Consider the following 15,821-nt stretch of genomic DNA (forward strand, 5'->3'; position numbering starts at 1 on the left):
CAGAACAGAGTCAGTCAAATCAAAAGGGTGGACATAATAGATAATGTAAAAGCATAATACCAGGTGATCAACAATGGTTACCATAATGCCTCCTGCTGTCTCTAATAGAATTGCCTATATCATTAGTTATAATAAAATAGAACAAAACAGTAAAGAACGAAACCAGCAAAACCAAAACATTGGAGACATTACAGGTCTTCAAAAGTAGATAATAGTCAACCAGAATGGAGGTCATAATGAATCCCACTATCTTCACAGCTGTTGCCTACACTTTCGAACCTGGTATTATCAAGCAAAACAGAATAGAGGAACATCAGTCAAAACAAGATGGTGAAAGCAATACAGGGCTTCCAAGATAATGGAAAGTCAAAGTGGGCTACTATAATATATCCTCTATTTTTTAATTTATTTTTCCCTTAATTAAAAGGATAAAAATAAAAAAGTAAATAATAAAATGGAGATTGAGATAAAAGGGGGCATAACAGCAAAACAGCGCAGATCAAAACATAACTATTTAAGCAAAATAGTGTTTCACCACAAGATAATCCCGACATAAAAGTAGTTACCATATTGTCTCTTTCCTTGAAATCTTTGAGTATAACTTTGTATACTGTAGCATCAAATATATCAAAACAATGTAAAACCATTTAAGAGAATTACAGTATTACAGGGTATTTAGAATCAACTAACAGAAAATGAACAATGGTTTCTGTATAATCTCCTTGTCTATAAAAGTTTTTGTTTATACTATCACATATAATAAAATCCAATAAGATACAACCTGTTTAGACCAATGGAGACAGAAGAACAAAAGCTTGATGAGACTTCAAAACAAGATGATACTAAATCAGTATTACCTATTATGACATCATTTTCTCCAAAATAGCTGTTCCTATCATCCAATCTTCTCTGCCTCATTTCTGTTGAGCTCTTTTTCTGTCATTAGTTGTTAATTTGTCTTCTTCATTTTGTTTTCTGCTCCATTCATTGTGGCCTCTCTGCCACTATTTCTGGATTCTTCGTATTTTTCTTTTTTAGAATATCCTGCAGTATTCTCTGTAGAGTTGAATTGGTGGTTGCATATTCCCCTAGTTCCTCTTTATCCTGGAAGCATCTTGTTTTTCCATCAATTTCCAGGGATAGTTGTGCAGGATATATCAATCTTGGCTGGAGGTTATTATCTTTCAAAGCTTGAATTATTTCCCCCCAAGCTCTTCGTGATTTGATGGTTTGTGCCGAGAAGTCTGCTGTAATTCTGATGGGTGTTCCCTTGTAAGTGATCTGTTTCTTGTCTCTGACAGCTTTTAATATTCTGTTCTTGTATTGGATTTCTGGAATTTTGATTATTATATGCCGGGGTGTAGCTCTGTTTTGGTTGTACGTGGCTGGGGTCCTGTATGTTTCATACAACTGAGTATCTTTGCCTTTTTCTAAATTAGGAAAATTCTCCTGGATTATTTCTGTGAGTAGCTTTTGTAGTTCATTTGTTTGTGTCCCTACTTCTTCTTTTATTTTCTTAATTCTTAAGTTATAGATCCTCTTATCATCTTCTAGTCTTTGTATTATTGCTGTTTGTTTCTTTGTTGTTTTTAAGAAGTTTTTCATTTCATGCTCCCATATTACAAATCTGCCCTCCAGTTCAGATAATCTGTCCTTAGTTTCTTTCAAGCTGTTATGCCAGCTTTCGATAGAGTTTTTAGTTTTCTGGTAATCTCTTTGAACCTGCTTCACATATTCTATGCTTTCTCCATTTTCTCCATCAAACAATTCTCCCCTCTTTTTCTGTTCTTCCATTCCACCATCTGTTTTTTCTTGGGTGGTGCTTAGCATTTCTCTAACTATTCTGCTTATGTCTAGCTTCAGGTCATTAATAACTTCATTCCTGAACTGGTCTATGAGGCTCTGGAGACAGTGCTTTATATTTATTGGTGCTGTATATCTATTGGTGCTGTGTCTTTTTCAGGATTGGGGGCTGATGAGCCTTTCTTGTTGCTCCCTCTTCCCATATTCTTTATTCCTTATATATGCAAGCGTATATAGGAGGCCCAGCTTCCTTCCCTGTCTGCCACAGTCTGAATTCCGACTAGGTGTTCCCGCCCACCGCAGCGCACCAGGAAGTTGCAGACCAGGCAGTCTATGCGCGGCCCGCCCCTCCAGGTCAATCTACCTTCAGGAGCTGGGATCTGGGCTGTGCTAGCCTACTGGGTCTCAGCCAGCAGCGTCACGTAGGCTAGGCACTGCTCACCAATCCCGCTTGAGAGGGGGATACGTGACTGAAGTCACTACAGCGCCCTGTTACCGCAAGTCTGCCTGGTCCCAGAATGTCCTCTGTTGGAGTCTCCTAGACCGTGGAAGAGTCCCACGGTTTCTCTCACTCACCACAGGTTGATGCACAGCTCCCAGCCCGTCCTGCTTTCAACTCCGTTCACCAATTCCCTTTCTCAGAGCTCTTGTGCGTCTCTCTCCCTGCCGAGTCGATGCAGATGCAGCAGCTGTGGCAGAAAACCCAAATCATGACTTCCAATGGCACGGGCTCCAGCTTCCACACTGAGGCTTTTCTGTTCCTGTTATAGCACCAGGATTGCATTCCCAGTTGGTTTCTCTCAGCCCAGTTCGTTCTTGGGTCAGCAGGGCATATCTCCTCTTGCTTATGATTCCTTACTCCACACCATTCCTGAATTCTAAGCTGGGTCTTTCAGAGAGCCTCCATAGCTGCTGCTATCTGTCCTCCATGTTCTCCAAAGTCCACCTTTATCTTTGAAAAAGGAGCCAAACACCTTCCCCACCACTCGGCGACAGGAAGTCCTACTCTTGCTCTTTTTAATGTCTCCTGTCACATGGAACAATTTTCTTTCCTTTGATTTTCAGTCTGTGAATTTCCTTTCCAGTTAAATGTGTTTCTTGTATACAATATATTGATAGTCTGTTTCTTAATCGACTCTTTTTTTATTGCTGAACCGAGGCCATCTACATTAATGGTTACACAGCATACATTGGTTTGTCTCTGCCCTGCTATCATCTTCTTGTTGGCTTTCCACTTTTCACCTTCATTTAATTGCCTGTCTTGTTTGTCAATCCTCCTCTGCTGCTGTTCTTGGAACCATGGTCATTTATTTCTCTCTCTCTAGAACATCCTTTAGCACTCTCTGTAGGGTTGGTTTAGTAGTTACGAATTCCTTCAGTTGTTCTTTATCATAAAAGTATCTTATTTTTTCATCAATTCTGAAAGACAGTTTTTCAGGGTACATCAATCTGGGTTGGAAGTTGTTTTCTTTTAGGGTTTGAAATACTTCTCTCCAAACTCTTCTTGACTTGATGGTTTGTGTTAATAAGTCTGCTGTGATTCTAATTGGTTTTGTAGGTGATCTGTTTCTTTTCTCTAACAACTTTTAATATTCTGGACTTGTGTTGATTTTCTGAGATTGTGATTATTACATGTCTGGGTGTAGATTTACTTTGGCTATGACTAGTTGGAGTCCTATACACCTCATTTGTCTGTGTATCAGATTCTTAACCCATGTTTGGAAAGTTTTCTTCTATTACTTCTGTAAATAGCCTTTTTATTTCACTTGTGTTGAACCCTGGTTCTTCACTTAAAGACATATAACTCTTAAATTATGCTTGTTTGCATCATTTAATAGCCACTGAATTGTTCCTGATTCCTTGTTATTTTTAAGAGCTCTTTCCTTTCATGATCACTAGCTGCAATCCCATCTTCAAGGTCTGAAAGTATATCTTCAATCTCTTTCATGTAGTTTTGCCAGTTTTCAACTGACTTTTTAATTTCCTGGATCTCTCTTTGAATCTGTTTCATGCATTGTAATTCTTTCTACATTCATTCAAGATTTCCATCATTTTCCCATGCTCTTTTTTAATCCATGTCTTCTTTGGATATGCTGAGCAATTCTTTCATTATATTTGTGATTTCTTCTTTTACCTGAAACATTTCTGATTTGATTGCTTTTACAATCTCATGAAGTTGTTTCTTTACCTTAATTGCTATCCTTGCAGAGATTTAAGGTATGTGGCTTCCAGTTTCTTCCATGACTGTATTTCTCAGCTTTGTTCTTGTGAGATTACCTTTTGCTCTCTCATCTTGATATTCTCCTGGATTCCTCCCAACAAGTTGGTTTTGGGGTCCCAGGAACTACCCACATTAGCTGTCCCTCAATGGTGTAGGGGAATGGGACAGGCAACTGGGATCCTCCGACCCCAGATTTACAGGGCAGGCTTCTCCAAACCTATGCAGCTACACTGAGGCTTCCCTAATGATCAAGGGTGCATGTAGGTGGGGCTGCTTCTCTCAGCCTGTGTGTCTATACTGGGGCTCCAGAAATTGTGGGAGGCACACAAGGATGTGTTTGTCTGATTCTCCTGATGGGTGGTGACTGCCTAAAGGAACCAAGGGCCTCCAATGGTGGCCTACAAGTACATGGGGCTTACCTGGCTGCATGTCCCTGGTCCTGCTGGCTGCCCACAGGAAGGAGCTTTCCAGTAGGGAACACCCCAGTAGGTGGAGGTGGATCTCCTGGTTCTCTCTGCCCACACTGGCTGCCTACAAGAAGTAGGCAGGGGCCTACTGGTAGAGGTTGCAGGGGCCAGCAGGTAGAGGCAGATCTGTGGTTCTCTTGCCTGCATGGCTGCCTGCAGGAAGGGGCCTTCCAATAGACACACCCAGCATGTGGAGATGGATCTGCTGGTTCTCTGTGCTCATGCTTGCTGCCTGTATGAAAGGGCATCTGGTGGCAGTGTCCAGCAGGTGGAAGTGTATCTGCTGGTTCTCTCTGCCCATACTGGCTGCCAATAGGAAGGGGCCTCTGGAGACTGCACCCAGCAGGTGGAGGTGGATTTGCTGGTTTTTCTATGCTCATGCTGGCTGCCTGCAAGAAGGGGCCTTCTGATGGCAATGCGCTTGGCTTGCACTTTTTACCCTCTGTTTCTCAAGGCTTTCTGGTAGGAAGGGCTTTATCTCTTTCTTTGAAAAATTTTGCCATCTACTTGCTTAATCACCAAAAAGACTTCTAGAAATTTGAAAGTATTTTTTAGCAGGATCATTAATTTCTTACCCAAAGTGTTGTTAGGTAAGATTGTTTAGAGGAGTGTCTTCCAGTCACAGACGAAAGGAAAAACAGATTAGAAATCTTAAAGATAAGATTTTCTTTTCTCACTCTCATCACATTATTCAGCATTGGATCTACTATATATGTTAAAGGCAAGAATGCTGTTTCATTAATTCATTACAAATTTGAAGATCATCTCGGTTTCTTCCTAGGTCATTTAGATTGATAAGATTAAAGTTTCATTTTAATTGCATGTAATTTCTATACAGTAATTTAAATAATAATATCCAAATGAAAAAAATAATTTAGGAATCTTTCAGAATTCATAATAATAGTGTTTCCCCCCAGGTGAAAAATAGAGAGCAATTGAGTATCAAGTATGTACTACCCTTCTTTTTTATTTTGTTAAAACCCAACTACAGACCTAGCACCCCACTTGGTTATCTAATTCATGTCTTTCCTCTTAAACCTGTTTGTCTAATCATGTTCCCCATCACAGTTACTCAGGCCAAAGATTTTGGAATCATTCTTATTTCTCCTACATCTCACATCCAACAGAATAATGGATCTTTCTCCTTTTAAATACCTAGAACCAGACTGCTTTTTACATCTCCTTTTCTGATCTAAACCTATAGATGATTATTGTGGAGATTCCTAAGTGATTTCATGTTTTCTTTCTCATGCCCTTTTCTCATCACTGCACCTGGAGTAATAGTTTCTAAACTTAAGAAAGATCATGCTTTGCTTCAATATCTCACCCAGAGTATAAGCAATTTTCATCTCTTCATATGTCCCACCCATTTACTGTTTTAGCCACATTAACCTCTTTGCTGCTTCTTAAACTTTCACTTCAAGACTTTTGTGTTTTATGTAACTTCTGCCTTTGCTTGATATAACCTCTACCTTTCCCCTCATTACTTTAGGTCTTTGTTCAAGTATTAATGTTTTTATGAGCTTTTCCCTAATCACTCAGTTTACAGTGAAACAACATCCCATACACACATTTATGCAACAACCTCTAATATCATTAACCATTTATTTTTCCTCCAAAGCATATGTTATCTAACATACATTTATTTATGTGTTATTTTATCTGCATTAGTCTATGCACCTATTAAGGGTGGGATTTTGTTTGCTGCTAATACCTTGATGTGTAAAATAGTAGGAATTTGAGGGTTTTTGTATTTGTTTTTGGTAGTAGTGGGAAATGAACACAGGAGTGCTCTCTGAGACACATTTCAGCCCTTTATTTTCTGGGAAGATATTTCATCTTTCTTTTTTAAACATTTCATTAATATGTGTTGGCAATTCACACAGCTCACAGTCACCTTTGGCATGTGCATATATACATATTTCACCTTTTTTTCTTTTTTTTTTCTTTTCCCCTTCTCTTTTCCTCCTCACTCCTCTACTGGTTCCCCATTCCCTTTTTCAGACTTGTTCATATTATTTGTCTTACATCATGTTACGGTATATACTATTTACATTAATTAGGGTTATTAGCTTCATGCACATGGAACATCTTTATTCTTCTTATTTCCCCTTCCATTCTTCCTCAGTCCTTATACTAGTCCCTTGGATTGCTAACCTGTTGTAAGAAGTCTTAAATATTGTTCATTTCTATCAGTTTCTATACAATTTTCTTTGTTTGTACTATGCTTCACTCAGATGAGAGATATCATACAGTATTTAAATTTGTATGTATGATTTATTTCACTCAATATTGTATTTTCCAGTTGCATTCATTTCCCACAAACATCTCAAATCTGTCATCCCTTATAGCTGAGTAATATTCCAGTATATGTAAAGGCCATGCTTTGTTTATTTAATCATTTGTTGGTGAGTATACAGGCTATTTGGCTTGTTTTGGGACAAGTCTCAGTAAATTTCCCAGGCTCACCTAAATCTTCCTGCCTTAGCCTCCCCAGTAACTGAAATTATAGGTGTGACTCACCATGCCAAGACCCATGGTGTGTAATACAGAACATGTCACTTTGCACATATGTATAAATATTTAATAAATGAATTAATGAATTCTTTAAACAATGCCATGAGGTGAGGACATTATTCTTACTTCAGATGGGAAAAATAACAAGAAACCATCATAAGCTGCACCACCAAAACTAACCAGAATAAAATAATAACAGGTACATTGAAGTTAAATAATTTTCTCACTTTTTAACTGTAAAAAGTTTAAATTGCCCACTGATTGTAAACTGTTCAAATAAATTGTGGCATTTCAAAATGATAGAATAATGTGCAACTATAAAAATAATGAGGGTGCTTTTTGTAATGTTACAGAATGACCTGGAAATGCCAGGTAAGGTATAGAAGTATGAGTTAAATATTAATGTTGGATTGAAAATCATGAAAAAATTATTCATTTGTTGATGTATGTGTAGCCTTATTACACAAGGGAGAAAATCTTGTTCCTCTATAACCATTTGTGTGTTTCATATTTTGAACCATCTAGGTCAGATATATACTAAAAAATAAAATAGAACAACAACTTGCCTAAAATCAGACACTTCAGAAGTGACAAGGGATGATTTTTTAAAATTTAGGACTTCCTGATTCAAAAGCCTATCATCTTTTCACCAGCCCAAACTGACTTAGAGACGACTATGACAGAAGCAGCGCGTTTCATATTTCTAGTGGTTGAACTTGTGAAAAAAAACCTCAAACGTATAAGAAGCCAAGAGATTCAGCCTTTTATCAAATATTTCAGTTGTGTGATTGTCAATAATGTTAATAGAAAAAGAAATCGGTATTTATACTTTTCTTGGTCTGCTGAAATAATTTCTCTTTTCTCCACAGCTGCTGGCTGGCAATATCAAATGACAATAATTTTATGACAAATTCATTTTTATGGTCATTCATGATTCCTATAACCATTATCCTCATCGGTAATATTGTTACATTTGGCATAATCGTGGTCAAAGTGCTGTGGAAGAATAACCCGAATCTGACCAGGTAGGATTCCAAATGAATGAGACAATGCTACACCTCACTTTATAAAACACTGAAAATGTCCATGGTTCTTGGAAGGGTTTTCAAACTCTCAGATAAAGACAAGAATGTGTGATATTTTAGAGAGCTTTTCTTATCAACTCAGAAGGTGAATTTTATTGTCTCCAAGATCACTGTTACAGTTTTGGTGTACACCATTACACAATGCCTTTTTGTATTAAATGAGGCCAAATAAAATCTAAATCAAAAAAACTTTTAAAAATTCCTTTATCCTTTAACAAGGGATATTCAAAATATAAAATTTCAACAATTTAATAAATGAGTTGCTAAGATATTCTGGTACCTGAATTTTCATTTTTCAAACTAGAATCTATAGTCCATATTTTACATACATTGCTTGGGTTACACATTAACTTTAAACTATTTAAAATTAGTTGTGAGAATATACACATTTGTTGATTTTTATTAAAATAGGATTTTCTCTTCAAACCAGTTCCCTGAGTCTATGTTCCCTAAAAATGGGATATGTGCTCTTTCCATTTATGACTTCCAAAACTGTTTTCTACTTGCTATGTAGCAAAAATATAGTATAATATAATATAGCATAATACAATACAATATGTGTGACGATGTAAAAATTCTCATTGTCATCTCTAATATAAAAGAACTTTTGGTTTGGGAGACCAAGAAAAGGAACTTTAAACATATACATTCTGTCTTCATCTCCACAGCACTAAGTGATCAGAACTAATTGATCAGTGTTAGTGAGGCTATGAGTTTATGTTTAATTCTACAAGTATACTTACTATAAGAACATCTGTGAACTTAATAATTTCACAAATGGATCTACTTGGTATTAACATATGAATGAAAACCATCATCATTTAGAATATAATCTTGAATATGTACTTTACATATCAAAGTTCTTCCTCTATGAATGATAGTTAACATTAAAGCAAAATACTGTCACTTCAAAACATTAAAACCTATGTTTTTTAATAGCAATGCAGAACAACTTTGCAATTAGTTTAAGCAGAAAATTAGAATATATTTTCTTTATATAAAACAATATTATTTTGATCACAGACACCCACAAAATTTATATTTCTAAATTTTGACTGACTGATAGCCCAGTTCTTAAATAAGCTTAGCTACAAGGAAAAACATATATAATTTGTTTAAAAATTCTATGTAGTGTGTTAGTTAGCTAAATAACAGACTACCCCAAAACTTAATGTTTTAGATTACAAATACTTATCATTTGTCATGATTTTGAGTGTTGGGTAAGTAGTTGTTCCATTATGGCTGGCTCAAATGTTGACAAATTAGGATGACTAACTTTTATGTCTGATTGTTCTATGCTGGATGACAACTCTACAGTTGAGAAAGCTTAACTTTGCTCCAAGTTGTATCTATTCTCTATTAGGTGAGACAAGACCTTTCAAAACAATGGTATCAGGGCTCCAAAGGGAAGTAAGAAAAAACAAACTTTCATTGGTGAACTCTCAGATCTCTGTGTGTGTCTTTCTTGCTGGCCAAATTCAAGGGGCAAAAAATGAAATGTCAGGTGTACAGAATTCCTATTAGAAGGAAGAATATTCCATGTCTAAATTACCTCTCTTCCATAGCAAACTAAGGTATAGGCAGCTCACAGATATCACCAAATAGGAATTCCAGCTGAGTTTGTCTTGTAGTACTATGCACATATTAAAAATTACATTCGAATGAAAATTTGGATTCTTAGTAAAATTTGCCTACAGTAATATTTAAGGAACTGTGTTCACTTGAGCTTATAAGTAGGCACTAGGGATTTTAAAATAAGGCTTGCTAAATCAGATTATCTTCAGAGTGATATAGTGTTTAGTATCATTGCTTTTCTGAGGCATAGTAATGTTAAATGAGCAGTATATATGAGTGAATATGTATGCTAAATATGGATAATAACAGTCATAATAAAAAACTATTAAGTTATATTTTCTTTCTTATTTTCCTCACTTAGCACAAAAAGGATTTCAACCCTAAGGAAAATTATTGGCACACTTTCCATGGCAGTTGTTTTGGGAATTACCTGGATTTTGGCATACTTTATGCTAATTAGTAATGATAACATAAGAAATGTCTTCAGTATCCTATTCTGCATTTTCAACACTACTCAGGTATGGTGTGCACTAGTTTGAAAGTAGCAGATCATGCAGCAGTGGGAAAACTGGTAAACCTGGACCAAAGTTTCTTTTTAAAATCCCTGAAGGTCATTATTTAGTTACCTTTAGGAGACTCTAATTTCAATATACTTTTTAAGAAGAGGAAGGAAAGCTCTTTATGACTTACTGTCTTTTCCTGGTATGGAGGTCAGAGAATATAATTTCAGTAGAATCTCTTCTCTGAGTGGAAGATACTTGTCTGTAAAGTAGCTATCTTAGGAAACATCTTTCCTTTTCTTCTATATAACCAGTTCTGGAAAATTCCTTATTATGGTTGATGTAGCTAAAGTTTAGTCATTGCTAGAGATTGAATCTCTGTGGTATGGGTAAATTTCTTCTTTAAGTTATTTTTAATTTATTAACTAGTTTATGGTATAGCTTTTGAGCTACAGCAATGAACAAGTTTTCCTTGAAAAATTTTGTATTTTGTAGATGTAGGATCCTAAAAATGTCATTAGAGTTAGGAATTGGCAGGGTTTCCCATATTTTCTGTCATCCCAATACTTTTATTTTAAATCTGACTTGCTTAGTTGCTGAGTGAGGAGTACTAAAAATCTCCACCTCTGATTGTAAATTTGTTTCTTTTCTTCTGTCATTTTTTTGCTTCATGTTATACTGAGCAAAAAGAATAAACAGCTACACAGCATTCAAACTCATGTACATACATTTATGATTGTTACACTTTTTTTAATCATTTGGTACTTTAATCATTTCATTTAAAAGGCTCTTTATTTCCCCATAATACTTTTTGCCATGAAGTATACTTTATCTGTTATCCAACCCTCTTAAGCACATAGATTGCATATTCTATACTTTTTCATCCATTTATTTTCAACTTCTGTGACTTTATATTTAAAGAATGTGTCAGTGAACATATGGTTCTTATCTTTTTATATATTCTGATAATTTTTGATCCTTTAGTAAGGGTGCTTTGTCCAGTTAGGTCTATGGTATTTATGAGTTAATCTGGGTTAATTTGTGTCTAACCATTTTGCCACTTTTTCTGCGATGTATATCACTTTTTCATTTCTGAGACAAAATACCTGACATTTATAATTTAGAGGAAAGTTTATTTTGGCTCACAGTTTCAGTGGATTTAGTCCATGGTCAGCTGGTACCAAGGTAGAAACTGCAGGGAAGAAGGGCATCGTGGAGGAAACCTGTTCTCCACATGATGACTGGGAAGCAGAGTAAGAAGGGAGAAGCCAAGGATGGGAATAGATAATCCCCCACTCTTTTTGTATCATGCCTCATCTCCAAATGGGAGACACTGGGGAGATATTTTATATCTAATCCATAAAACTCTGCCCCTGGTCCCCCAAAAGCTTGTGTATATCTTATTAAGCAAAATGCATTTTGTTCATCTGTAAGAATTGCGTAAATCTTATCGTTCTAGCTTGCTGGAAAGTCCAAGTCCAAAGTCTCCTCTGAGACTCAAGGCAAACTCTAAGCTGTAAACCCCTTTAAAAATAAAAAAGAAAGTTTAACACATCAAATATACAGTGGCACAGAGTAAATGTTCTCATAAGAGGAAAAGGATACAAAGGAATTAGAGTAAATCAAGACTGAAACCTTGCAATAATTAGATCATATAGCTTGATAGTACTCTTGGCAGGTTGTGGTGAAATGTGAGCTCCAAAGGGCTTTGACAGGCTCACTCCTGTAACTTTGTTGGTTGCAGTCCACACAGTCTCTCTCTTTACCTGGCTCTGCTCATTGTGAGGTTTTTCTCAGTACAAATTTCATGTTCCTAGCATCTTCAACTTCATAGAATTGTACTACATCTTTGCTTTCATTCTTACATCTTAACATAGTGCTTTCTCATGGACTTCTATTGCAACCCTGTCACATACTTTTGCCTTACCTCTTTGGCCTTCTTCTGAAATCAGGGGAGAAGCCTCTGTGACCCCATAATAACTTCATTTTTCGTAACTGCAAAATCAACACTACATGTACAATGTTAAGTTGGTCACTAGGATTGAGTAGTAGCTAGGGCCTCCTGCATCATGGCTGAAGTGGCTTCTGAGCAGGGAAGCTGACTCAAGAATATACTTCTTTAGGCAGCTCTGAATTAAATATTATCACAGAAACTTTCAAGTGAAACATTTATAGTTTTGCATAATTGAGCATGCCGTTGATTGGGATCTTGCTGATTTCTGAAAGGTCCTCATCATCTTTTTTCTTGTCCCTGTACAAAGTACTTGGCTTTCTTTAAATGTTTACGTTTTTAACAGCTATGGTTTGCTTTACCTCAACTTTGCAGGTACTTCCTTTCTGGAGAAATTGCAAACTTTTAAAATAGTTCAGCGCTGTTATTTGCTCCTGATTCTGACTATAGATCTGACAACAATATGCATGTAATAGCTTGAAAATTAGACTTCAAAATTTTCTCCATCAGATTAATTACTTTGATCCTCTTAATCTCAGTCCCCTGGAAATTCTCAGGATGTGGGCAAAATGTTGCCAAAATTTCTGTCAGAGCATAACACACACGGCCTTTAGTCCAACAGCTATTGAAGTCCTTGTTCCCAAACTGTCTTAGCTACTTTCTGGCTGCTGGAACACAATAACCAAAAAATATAATTTAAAGGAGGAAAGGTTTATTTTGGCTCTCAGTGTAAAAGTTTCCATACACAGTGAGCTGACTCCAAAGCAGGGCAGCATGGCAGAGGAGAAACAGCTCACAGATGGCAGAGGGAAACTGAGAGGAGAGATCAAGTAGGAGGATGGAAACATACTCCTGCAGGCCATTCCCCCAGTGATGCTCCTCCTCTATAGAGACATTTAGCTATAAACTTATCAATAGACTACTCCACCAATAAGTATCACATTTCTATGTCCCAATAACTTTCTAAAGGCCCCATCTATGAGGCATGAAGCTTTTAGGGGATATCTAAATATAAATTATAAGACAAATAACACCCTTTGACTCTAGTCTTTACTGACACACTATCTGATACCCACAATATAAAGGACAGATTTATTTTGGCTCACAGTTTCAGCAGATTTAGTGCATGGTCAGCTACCACCAAAGGAGATATGGCATGACAGAAGAGCAGAGCAGAGGAAAATAGCATGGTGGCTAGGAATCAAAGAGAAGAAAGAAGCCAGTAATAAGAATACATCCTTCCAAATCATGCCCCCAGTGACCTTCCAAACATGTCCCATCTTCAAATGTGAAATGGTAGGGAGACATTTTAGATTGTTCTAAAGTGTATATTGATATGAGCTCATTTGGGTCTATCATTTGACTAATTTTTTCCTGCTACTATGCTATTTTTATTTCTATATTCCTCTTTTATTGCCTACATTTTAGTAAATTTAATATTACTAGAATCACATTTTAACTTTTACTTTGGTAATTAACAATACTCTTTTTCAAATTGGAAGCCTGTATTTAGGGATATATTCTACATCCTTAACTTTTTATTGTTGGGGCTGGGGATTTAGCTCAGCGGCATAAGTACCTGCCTTGCAAGCAGTCAGTCATGAGTTCGATCCCTGGTACCAGTAAAAAGGAAAAAGATAAAAAAAAACCAAACAAACAAAAAAAAAACTTTTTATTGTTGACTTAGAATTAACATGTTCACTCTCAGTACTCTCTTCCAAGTCCAGATTTATCATCCAATTTTAGGCTATTTTTGATTATCCTTTAGTATTTTCAGGTAGGTTTTCAAAGTAATCCATCCAGAGTTTATAGTTGTTAATTGCAAGGAGGTTGATTAGATAGTATCAGAATTTCACAAAGTTGTTTTGTGGCTTAATTTTGCATATGACTGAATATGGCATTAGTTCTTTTACTTTTATCTCACATTTTAATTTATCACTTTTATGATGATGGAAATCCATACATATTGTTGACCATAGAATGTTCTATGCATTAAATTTTGTGGAATGATTTCAAAGGAGAAAATAATATATAAAACTTTATAAATTTAAAAAACAAAGTATGAATGTCATGATTTTTTAAATGATTGTGATTAAATGTCAAGGAATAAAATTAACAACTTTTTGTTTTAATATTAAAACACAGTAAAGCAGTAAATTAAACTAGTATTTTTTATCGGTACCAGGGATCGAACTCACGACTGCCTGTTTGCAAGGCAGACGCTTATGTCGCTGAGCTAAATCCCCAGCCCCAATTAACCTAATATTAAAGCAACTAAAATTGCTTCTTGTCTCATAATTCTTGGTAAAATTTAAAGTTTATCATGCAATTGTTGTAAATAATATTGACTACACAATTTTAAGAAATATATTTACGTTTGCATTTGTCAGATGGCAAGTAGGGACATGCTATCAGGTCTTTTCAATATATTATTGCATGTAGCACTTCATATGACAGCTGCAAATTCAAACTGAGTGATTTTTGTGCATGATGAGAAGAGTGGATATCAGGGTGAAATAAAATCTCTTCCTTAGCACTTTCCTAACCACTTAACATTAAATTTTCATTGTATGTGCAGGGTCTGCAGATTTTTATTTTCTACACAGTTAGAACAAAAATCTTCCAGAGTGAGGCGTCCAAAATATTGAAGTCACTCTTCTCATCCATTGGAAAAATGAAGCTACAGCCTCCACTGTCACCAAGGATACATTTAAGAATGTATAATTTGATTAGATCCTTGCCATCCATACGTGAACGCTTTATGTTCCTGGAGCCATCTGTTGAGACTGAGGAAATGATACTGACTGAAAGTGACAAAGAAAACTGAAGCATCTAAACAGTAAAACTGTTACCTACTACGATCTTTATACCCAAGTTCCACAAACTTTATGTTTCCTTCCTTAATTTCCTAGTTCTCATAGAAAGTCTTCCTGTATGTCATAGTAACTTTCTCATTGCTGAGACACAATATCTGACACCCAAAACTTAACGGAGGAAATGTTTACTTTGGTTCATGATTACAGTCCACAGTTGACAGGTGTCCAAGACTGAAAAAAGCATGACAGTGGCCAAAAAAACTGCTCACATCAGTAAGCAGAGAGGGAAGCAAGGAAATGAGGGATATACTCTTCTAAGACTCACCCTGTGACCCACCTCTTCAAACCAGACTCTTTTTCCTAACAGCAAGTTAGCTGTAGGACTCGCCATGATCCAAATACATTTCAAACTTCTCACCTCTGAGAACACAAGAAGTTTAGAGTTTAACCATAGCACAATATTTTTCTCATGATTATGAATCAGACAAAACTCATTTTATTATCTTCAGGAATAATGGATTTAGTAGTTTTAATAGTATTCAGTAAATGCTTACTAAAATGAGATGAAAAATTTCACTCAGCATTCAAGATGGTCATTACTCCTGATTTCATTAACTCTGTATGAGACATTTTGACCAAAATGTAGAACCTACAATAAATTATTTTACAAATTATTGGAAAGGCCAAGAGGAGAGAAATTGATTTTTTAAAACAAAATGATTCCTGATGAAGTATAGTTACTTGTATGTATCATACTTCTCATCTCTGAGTAGTTTTTAAAGTTGTACATCCTCATACTTTTATTTCAAATGCAGAATTTGGCAACAATTTAATCTTCTCAGATACACATTTTCTGTTAAAATGAGACATGTTTTGTGACCAGAGA

General features: G+C 36.0%; 1 protein-coding gene across 2 annotated transcripts in view; it reads left to right on the top strand.

Moving 5' to 3' along the window:
* Positions 1–14,982, top strand: part of Adgrg7 (adhesion G protein-coupled receptor G7) — a 77,983-nt gene extending 63,001 nt beyond the window's left edge. For both annotated transcript variants that reach the window (XM_063224839.1, XM_063224838.1), the window contains 3 exons: positions 7,878–8,033; positions 10,030–10,186; positions 14,698–14,982. In XM_063224839.1, the coding sequence (XP_063080909.1) occupies positions 7,878–8,033; positions 10,030–10,186; positions 14,698–14,946 (562 nt within the window). In that variant the 3' untranslated portion in view covers positions 14,947–14,982. The remainder of the gene's footprint in view (positions 1–7,877; positions 8,034–10,029; positions 10,187–14,697) is intronic.
* Positions 14,983–15,821: the final 839 nt, after the last annotated feature.

The sequence above is a fragment of the Cavia porcellus genome, unplaced genomic scaffold, assembly GCF_034190915.1.
Source record: "Cavia porcellus strain 051 isolate PalLab524CR breed Dunkin Hartley unplaced genomic scaffold, mCavPor4.1 scaffold_15, whole genome shotgun sequence".
Classification (NCBI taxonomy): domain Eukaryota; kingdom Metazoa; phylum Chordata; class Mammalia; order Rodentia; family Caviidae; genus Cavia; species Cavia porcellus.